At 30.4% G+C, this 10,375-nt stretch overlaps 1 protein-coding gene across 2 annotated transcripts; it reads left to right on the top strand.

Moving 5' to 3' along the window:
- Window positions 1–2,676: 2,676 nt before the first annotated feature.
- On the top strand, window positions 2,677–4,533 carry LOC106775130. 2 transcript variants are annotated; one of them, XM_022787091.1, is made up of 3 exons: window positions 2,677–2,815; window positions 2,964–3,219; window positions 3,427–4,533. In XM_022787091.1, exon 3 carries the CDS (start codon window positions 3,445–3,447, stop codon window positions 4,294–4,296), a length of 852 nt encoding a protein of 283 aa, XP_022642812.1. In that variant the 5' UTR covers window positions 2,677–2,815; window positions 2,964–3,219; window positions 3,427–3,444; the 3' UTR covers window positions 4,297–4,533. The 2 variants fall into 2 exon arrangements, with proteins under 2 accessions (XP_022642812.1, XP_022642811.1); XM_022787090.1 differs by having other exon boundaries at window positions 3,303–4,533.
- Window positions 4,534–10,375: the final 5,842 nt, after the last annotated feature.

The raw sequence follows: 10,375 nt of genomic DNA, 5'->3' as shown, positions 1-10,375 counted from the left end.
GACATGGAGTAACCTTCCAAATTTGTTGATGATGAGAGTCTTCTGGTTGGTATTTCATCTTCTATGTCGTCTTGCAAATCATTAGCAATTTGATGTCACTCGAGTGTAAAAGCATATATTTTCACTAAGTTTTTTATGGATTATATTAGTAACAAGCTTGTACATACGATTTTTATGCACTAGCTTGAGGGGGAATATTAGATATATTATCTTTATTTTATATTTATCTTTTATCTTTAGTTAGTTTGTTATTATTTCTTATTTGTATTTTAGGCTTGGTCCATATTTCTTCTATTATAAATAGAGGACTCTATGTGTATATTCAACACAAGTGAGATTAATCCAATACACAATTTTTACTATATTCAACAAAACCAATCAAAATCAAAGGACTTAATTGAAATTTTCGAAAGTGAAACAACAAAAAAATTCAAACCTTAATACTTATATCAATTTATAAAATGTCAAATTTAATTATAATTAATTTTGTCTATTGCAATTACTTTTTATTTCATTTAGAGACCAAATATCCTTAAAACAGTAGAGGCCATGTAAATAGTTTATGTACATAATTGTCATATTTTCCTACAAGGCCAATAATTTAAAGTCTAGTGAGTCTGTTCGGTTCAAAAGTTGAATTGAAATCCAAGTCTTGATAAGACCATTTCAGAAATAACTGCAAAAGACACTTTGATGTCAAAGTCAACTCAACATTAACAATTTAGATGTTAATAGCATAATAAATGTAGAATGTCTACTTCCTTACTTCAAGCTTGTATTTATAAATTTTTGAATAAACTTTGATTAATATTAACTTAATTATGACCTAATTATAGATAATGATAATGTATTTTTAAATTGATCAATATTAAGATTAATTATTCTGATTGATATTCGAAAAACAAATGCTTTCTGTGGATTGCTTTTTCATGAGGATGTACATCAATACAAAACAGATCCAAATCAGAAAATATGTACCGAGTTAGAGCTTCCCCAGAATAAACAGATCCAGTTAATTACATTATTGATATTTGTTATTAAGTTATATTTTTTACTTTTAAAATAATTGGATAAATAACCATTGCGAGTTTAACACGATTTTTACTCGAATATATATGTGAGGCGTGACAATGGAGAAAGCTTTGTTTCAGAAATTGATATGATATGATGATAGCGTCTGCCAAAAGATGCTCTTCCGACAGACAAGGATCGAGTTTCGTTGATTTAGTTATCCTTTCCAATTTACAGTTTCACACCCTCTTTCATTGTCACCTAATTTAACTTATTCAAAATTATTATTATTATTATTATTATTATTACTATTTCATTTACTATTTATGTACCACAACAATTTCCATTTTCGTAAAAATAAGGAGTTCTTATTATGGTAATTATAGTAAAAAAATATTTATTAAGAGCTGTATAAAAGAATAAGAAAATACAACTTTTTAGTCAAAATTTAATTTTGATCCTTCTGATTAAAATATTGAGATTGAAATTGAATACAATTTTTTTTACTGGTATTTACAATTTAAAATAGGGTTAAATATGTTTTTAGTCCCTGTACTTTGGGGCGATTTTGGTTTTAGTCCCTCTTTCAAACTAAGGTATAATTTAGTCCTCCAACTTTAGAAAACTCTGGTTTTAGTCTTTTTTACCAAATTTTTTTAACTTTATTTACTGTTTTTCATTATAGCATTTGGATTGTTTACACTGTTTGACACATTTTTGCTTCAATGTTGCGTTTGAAACAGTAAATAAAGTTAAAAAAATTTGGTAAAAAGGACTAAAACCAGAGTTTTCTAAAGTTGGAAAACTAAATTGTACCTTAGTTTGAAAGAGGGACTAAAACTAAAATCGTCCCAAAATATAGAGACTAAAAACATATTTAACCCTTTAAAATAAAAACTACTTACAGACAATGGTTATGAAAGCCATGACGCCATGGAAAAAAAAAAAAAAAAAACCCATGACGCAACTTGATTGATTATGGATGACAATCTTTTTATACTGCTATTTAAATAAGAACCCTTGGAAAGTTTAATGTCCATTCAGCAACCAAGAGAGAAAAAAAACAGAACATGTAATAAATAATCAACATGTCAATTTTTTATTAAATAATAAAAGGAAAAAAGTGATTTCACAAGGTTGCTGTTCATGACTTTAAAATTAAATTTCATATTAATTTTTTATTAATGTTGAATAATTTTTTGACATCCTTTGTTTCCTAATTAGGCAGTTGAAGAAGCCACTGAGACAGGAAGTTAGTTGTGGCATTGACTATTAAATAATAATGTTATTATTAAATTACAGTTGCAATTAGCAGCTATTTTTCCACCTCTCTACCTATGTAACAACTTCACATGCTTCTTTTTAGTACAGAGTTCACATGCTTGTTGGTACCTACCCTCAAATTGCAATGTTTTTCACCTTTTTTTAAAACCATTATTCTCTCTGGATTTAATTCAGAACTTAATAACTCTATAATTCTGGAAAATATCTAATCTATTCATAGTAAACAAAAATCTAATGATTCTTCTTCAGATTACCTATTAGAAAATATACAATAGTGAAAAACTATTGACTGAGTTTTAGAAAGAAAAAATATATAATATATATTTACAGCACAGATTGGTAATCAGATAAAAATGTACTACAAAATATAGATAAACAGAAAAACAATCCAAGTAAACTCTAAAATTGGCAAATTAGGGTCCCATGAAACACAATACAACACAACACAACAAAACAGAACAGAACTGCAGAAGGAGGAATTTGCATGCAGTAGCACATTAACATGTACATCAGTGTGAGTGTGAGTATCTCCATTCCCAATCTCATACGGAAAAGCTTCTCCTTCTTACATATCCTGATTCTTGATATTTTTGCAATTTGTTAATTTTCTTTCTTTCCTCAACCCATTTTCTCTCTCTCCCTCCCCACCATTTTTGTTCTTCGACCAGATTCTGGCTGGAATGGGATAAATAAGGCCGTGCCCGTTTGCTAGTTCCTTGAATCTGAAACACCAGACTGAATCTTTGATGACAATTTCAAGATTTTTCCTACAGCCCACCTCATCACGTCACTTGGTCCCATGAAAGATCTGATTTTTAGTTCTTGGGGGTGGGGTTTCTGCCGTTTTTCCTTTGGTCGTTGGTATCTGCAGATTGCATGAACAGAATGGTCAACACTTTTTGCTCACCTTGTGTGCTTTAAACTGTAAAGTCTCTCTCTTTCTCTCTCTATTTTCTGTCTCTGTGTTGCATTCTTTTTGTGTCTGAGTCTCTGGCTGTTTCTTTCAGTGTTAGATATTGGTGGTTTTAATTTGATTTTGACTGAACGAATGAGATCTTGATGAGGGTTGGAACCATTTTTTTGTTCTCACTGTTGCCATTACTTCTTTCTCTGCCACTTTCAATCGCTCAGCTCCCACCTGACACTGCAATGTCATCCCGGACCCTTGATGCCATTCTTCAAGATTGCGCCTTTAAGGCATTTTTGAGGCCAAAAACTGGGGTACCCTATGATGCCCAATTGCCCAGAAACCTAACGGGGATTAGAGTTTCAGCAATGAGGCTTAGGAGTGGTAGTCTGAGGACCAGAGGTGTTGAAAGTTATAAAGAGTTTCAGATCCCAATTGGGGTGTTTGAGCAGCCTTATGTGGAGAGGCTTGTTTTGGTGTACCACAACTTGGGCAACTGGTCTGAGAAGTTTTACCCTTTGCCTGGTTACTCTTATTTGGCTCCTGTTTTGGGTCTAATGTCATACAGTGGTGCCACTTTGAATGCTTCTGAGTTGCCTGAATTGGACATTAGAGCTTCTGATAAGCCAATTTTGATCAAGTTCCCTCATGTAAAACCAGCACCATCAGGGTCAGTGCCAAAGTGTGTGTACTTTGATCTACAAGGTTCTGTGCAATTTGACATCCTATCACATGGTAATGTATGTTCAACAGTCCAACAAGGCCACTTCTCTATTGTTGTGGAGTCTAATGCCCCATCTCCAGCACCTGCTGCTGTTGCTGTGGCTGCTGATGTTGGAAAAGGAGGTACTAGGAACAAGCACAAGGTGTGGATAATTGTTGCATCATTTGTTGGTGGGTGCCTGTTGTTGATCATGTTGAGTCTATTGATTGCTAAAGTGAGGAGAACCAAACAAGGGATGAAGATTCAGCAGTTGGAATGGGCAGCTGAGACTAATGAAACTTTGCATATGGCATCCATTGGAGGCACCAAAGCACCACTAGCAGTGGGGACTCGCACAAGACCAACCATTGAAAATGATTATGTACCTTAGATTTCAGGATTCTTGTTGGATCCACTTTTCTCTTTTTCCCTGCTTTTTGCAATTTTTGTGTTCATAATGAGTTCAAAAAATGCTTTAGTTTCCCTAACTAATGGCCATGATAATTCAGGCTTCTTGCTTTACTTTGGTATGATTTCCATGAATCTCATTGCCTTTGCTTTTACAATATTAGACCAAAAAACCAGAAAACTTGGTTTGTTTGGTAGAATAGAACCTTCATTTCTCTCATCTCTCATACTTTGTTTTAGCTGGGAAATTCGTTGTGTTATTTAGCTGTTTGTGGACTCACTAAATAGTACAATTCAGAAATTATGATTGATGTGATGTAAAAATATTCTGGAGTAACAATATCTAAAATCCTATGTTATTGTCTCCGAACATGCCGTGAGCTTTTGTCATCAAAAAAAGATGAACATCATGTGTCTTGCTCAAACAACATTCTTATCTTAGTGCTAATATTTTTTATTTTATGAAATTTGGTCTGCTGTTGTAAGTGAACAAAATTATGTTTAGACTAAGTTCTTTTCTCTCTTTAGGTTAAAAGGATGAATTTTTGTTAGTCTAAATTTCTAGCAGTGCATTTGTTTGTTAGCTTATAGCAGCAAATTTTAGCAAATCTAACACACAAAACCTAAGCCAAAGTCAAATCAGATTGTTTGATTCCAATCAGTAAAAAGTTTTTCCTTATTTCTTTTATAGATTGTTGATGTTTATGATACCTCCTTCTTCAACTTAACCTTATATTTGGATAAATTATAACTTGCATAACGGTATATTTTTAAATTTTTTAAATTTCTAATTTCTATTTGTTTTGTTCTGATAAAACTATTCAAATTTATTAAATTTTAAACTTTTTTTATTTGGATAAAACATTTTAATTACAAACAAATATAAAACTTATAATTTCAACCTTGAAAACATAAATAGAGAACATTTTGTCATCCATCGGAAAGTTCTATTTTGTGCTAGTGAATAAATAATATTTACAATATAAACGAAGAAATAATTTTATATCAAAATTAAACAAAACACCCTGATTCTCAATAAAAAATTGTTTTATTGACATCAATAAAAAAAATCCAATTTGACCACGGCTAAAAAAATAACATAGTAATATTGATTGAGAAATAACTGATTGATATCGAATAAAAATAATATATGTTGATGTTAACAGAAAATAATTACGTTTGACATAAGTTGGAAAACATTACTAATATTATAAAATAATACGTATATTGGTAAACAAATAACTTTACCACAAAGATTGAAAATATTGCGCAAAGGTCTTTTTATCCTAACAATTTCTTATAATTGAAGCTTTGGATTATGATGAATCTTTTAATATTTTAATTTTTTTCCTTTCTCGTGAAAAATATTTTCATTATTTCGTATGATAAAGAAATATTAATGACTTTAAAATCTTCTTTCCTTTCCTTTCATATTAATGACTTTAAAATCTTCTTTCCTTTTATAAAATGGGACACTTTAAAATTTGAAAAAATATTTTGTTTATGCAAAAGGAAAGATTTAAAACTCAAAAGGATATTCTTTATTTTTATAAAAAGGAGAGATTTAAATTTTAAATGATTATTTTTATTTTATTGAAAAGGGAAAGATTTAAAATTTTATAAAATATTGCAATTTTTAATTATGAAAAGTATTTCTTTTAATTTGAAATTACGTTTGATGATGTATAAGCTTCAATTGATTTGAGTTCATTTTGAATTTATTATAAACTTTCATCTCTTTAAAAGTATAAATATTCTATATTCTATATAAGTTTCTAGATTAATATTCTATCATTTTCAAGATTGAAAAAGATTTGATTAAGTATTTTATCAAAATTTTGATTTGGGTAAGTTTTTCCTTATAGTTAATCCTTCTTTTTCTATTTTCCTAGCATATGTGGGTTTGTAATCCACAATGTTTAATCAACTGAGAAATATAAACTTTCATTTAGATTAAACTAGTGGTGTTATTTTGGTTTTTTATTTGAAAGTTTCTGCATTGTACAAGTTTTATGATTTTGGAAATTAGTTTTCTTCCATAACAAAACTACCTCTAAATAAGGGAATTATCCTCCACTTTTGGTTGAATAGTTTAAAATGATTATGATAAAACTTTACAAAAAATGGAATTGCTTGAGTTGCATTTAGATTAATTGAATCTCTTATTGGTATTATGAATAAAAAACAAAAGGTTTATAGATTTAAAACTAAGCTAATAGGTTTTTAAAATTGTTCAAAATATGTTTTTAATTATTTTGTATCTTCTGTTGTTGTCATCTATACTCCTTGAAATCGATTTGTGCTCAAGAAATGGCATTAAGAAATACAACATTTTTCAATTTGAACTTTTTGTGAGACTTTCATATAATAATTTGAGCAGCGATTTGTCCTGAAAAAGAATATTGTTTAAACAAAGGTGACTTAATTAAGTTGACATGCCTTTGTTTCCAAATGCTTGTTTTCATTTGTGAAATTTAAATGGTATAATTATATTATGTAATCATTATATGTTTGATTGGAAATATATAATTGAATTGTATCTTACACAATGATTGATCGAATTATGAAAAGGTGGATATCTAGGATGACAATCTCATTGAGTTGAGGTTTATGGTATTAAGTACATTAAATAAAAAAATGTATCATGATAGTCTAGATCATATAAATTTGGGTGGTGAAAAGATAAATCATGTTCTTAAACTAAAAAAACTTGGTATGTTTTGAGTCTTAGTTTTTTTTTTTTTTTTTAATGATACATCTTTCAAAAGGTGTTGAGTTAATGAATTACTCTTATATCATTTAGATAATGTTGTTATATAAAAGAGTTATTCATACTGATTCGTTATGTTGTGAATTATAATATAAAAAAAAATACATGTGATGTTACAATATTAGTTAATAATATTAGAAATTTGTAAATGTATTTGTATATTTATTTTAAATTAATTTATCCTTATTTTTATTTTATTTTATTTTATATTAACAGACATAATGGAAATTGGTACAAAAACATATAATTTGAAGAAAATGATTCAAAATAACATAGAAGTTTTATGTTTTATTTACTTTGTTTCTTTTTTTTTTATTAAAAATATTATTTGAGCTCAATGTTTAGTTACATGTTATAGGATCTATAATTATCTTGAAAAAGGATTCAAAAAAAAAATGTTTTTAATTAATAGAAAAAACAGAATATGATATTTTATGTAAAAGAAACATTTAAATTCCAGAAGACATTTCTCATTAAAAAAAGGTTTTATTTGAATTTTTTTATATAGTAATAAATGTTAAGACAATATTTAGAATTCTTTATTTTGAAGATTAATGAAAATGTTCAGCAAAACAATTTCTATAAAAAATTACGGCATTAAAAGCAATTCTTCCTCCACCTCTATCTTTTGCTCCTGTATCTCTAAAATTCTTATATTACCTTTTTAATAACCATTGACCATCGTTTGTAGGTGTTCGAACGTCAACTAACACTTCGTCAACATTCGAAAGCTAGTTAATACTTTGCCGACGTACGTTAGTTAAGATTTTTACTTTTTTTTAAATTTTTTTTAATTTGTGGGTTGACGAAAATAACTTGAGTTTTTCTTATAAGACACATAAGCACACAAAGCAAGTTCAAAAGAAAGACAAGAATTTATGACGAAAGACATCGTTATGATCTCGGTAAATGTACCGAATTGTATCAAGTAATAAACTCGTAAGACCGAATATCGTATCTTAAGGAACTCATTTGACACTAAAGGATCGTATAATAACTTAACTAATTAAGACTAAAGAATGATTCCATTGAATAAAATTTAAATGCAATAAAATTAAATATAATACTTTGAATGTAAAATGATCTTTTGTAGCTAAAACAAGAGTGAATGAATGAAATTAATATGATATGAGATGGTAACGTTGGGGTTAGACTTTACTTACTTCGCTTTCATGCATATTAGAACCCATCTTCTTCATTAAAATGCTAATGCCAACTTACTAGATTACTTAAAACCCAATTCCTTGACGTAAAAAGCCTAGACTTGCTTATTAGACATCAATCTCTTGAAAATCCTAATAATCAATTCTGCATTAAGAAAAGAAGTTTATGACAACTAAAGGTCTTATCTCTATTTCTAGATAATATTTCCTTTAGGTAGATTACTCCAAGTCATGGTTCATAAGCTATTTTCCAATAACAGACAAATCCAAACATTAAGTTATGAATGGTCAAAAACATATCAAGCATTAAGAACAGGAGAAAATCACTAGCATTCAATGAAAGAAGCTTAATATATTCAAAACATGTTCAAATACATGAAGTTCAGATGTTACATCTTTCCCCAACAAATATGGAATTTAGCTCTCCATTGTCATGGAGAGCTTTAGCTTACAATGGAAGAAAGTGGAATAGATGAAGACCCAAGGAAGAGGAAGGAAGAGCTCCCACACACCCAATCTTGTTCCAAGAGGTCCAAATTAGGGTTTATGTGCTTCAGCCGTCAAAAGATATCCACCCTCGTTGCATAAAAGCCTTAAATAGGTCAAGAGTGCAACGTTAGCAAGTGCCACACTCAGTGCCCAGACAGGAGGGCTCTAGGTTCAACTTTAGCAAACTGACTAACGCTCAGCGCCGTAAATGAGGAGCCCAGGCATGACTGTAAGGTGAATGACGATCAACACCCCTGGAGGGGGCGCCCAGGCGTGGCTGCAAGGTGAATGACGCTCAGCACCCCTAGAGGGGGCGCTCAGGCGAGGCTGTGAGACAATTGCCCCTAAGCACCCCAAAAGAGGGCGCCCAGGCGAGCTTGCGAGGCCCTTGGCCCTTAGCGCCGTGAAGAGAACGCCCAAGCGAGCTTACGCCTTCTTCAGCCTTCTAGTTTGGTGCTTTTGTTGTTCTTCCTGGGTTCCAACTCCTTGATAATTTAATAATCTTCCAAAGCATACCAATAGCCTACAAAATTGAGGAAATTAGTGATGAAAATCATTAAGTGTAACCTAGACTGACTTATTCAAAAAATTCTGAGAAAAACGAGAATTTAAATAAGCTTCAAGCTTAAAGAGAGTTGATTTAGTATCAAAATTGCATACAGATAATGGTAAAATTTACCGTTATTAGACTTTCATTGAACAACCATGTTAGAAGTGGAATTGGAAGCTCGAACACCAACATGGTGATAAGAAGAAATGAGTGTGAAGGCTAATGAAGTCTGAAGAGGTGGCGAGAAAAGGAATGGAGGAAAATTTAGTTTTTTTTCTTTCTGGACAGTGAGTGACTATAGAGAAAGATAGAGAAGTGAGAGTCATGGGTGGAAACTAACTAGAAAAGAAGGAACAGAACAACGCAAGAAAAAGAGTGAACACAAGAACGAGATGAAGGACAAAATTAAAAGAAGATCTGCATTATTAAATAAAAAATTAATCAACGTTCCAAAACTGCCAAAGTGTTAACTGGTGTTCGAACGCCGGCAAAGTGTTAACTGGTGTTTGAACGTCGATAGTTATTAAAAGGGTAATATGGAAATTATGGAGGTGCAGGATAAAAAGGTGGAGGTGTAGGGAGAATTTTGGCACTAAACATAAAGACTACACTAAATGTTATAGTGTTAAACACTATAATGAATGTCTAATGTTTTGAATCGAAATGTAATATTTTTTTGTCTATTGTGTTGTTTCTCTCTCTGTATGTGCATATTTATAGAAGACAAATTCTTTATTCAAAAGTTTTGTGCTGGTTTAGAAGAACGTGAAGAGATGCGAAGAGATTTTAGGAATTTTTCTTCAATGCCTTTTGTTTGTCCAATCTGTACAAAGAGCATGGTTGCCAATGCAAAAACAGAGTAGCATTTAACCTAGTATAAAAGGTTACACACCTACATTAAAGTCAATATTGTTGAATAACATATCTTTTTTGAAGTTACATATATAATAAAGACCACACGAAGACAAGAAAATAACAAATTTCATATATTTTTACATTGTCATTCTCTTGCATCGTGTAGCTCTTTGAAAAAGAAAATTTCATGTAACAAGTTTTTCATATAAACTTTGTATGGAGAAATATTCTCCTT

The sequence above is a fragment of the Vigna radiata genome, chromosome 10 (assembly GCF_000741045.1).
Source record: "Vigna radiata var. radiata cultivar VC1973A chromosome 10, Vradiata_ver6, whole genome shotgun sequence".
In the NCBI taxonomy this organism is placed as follows: domain Eukaryota; kingdom Viridiplantae; phylum Streptophyta; class Magnoliopsida; order Fabales; family Fabaceae; genus Vigna; species Vigna radiata.
Note: the sequence above shows the minus strand (reverse complement) of the source record. Positions and strands in the feature narration are given on the sequence as shown.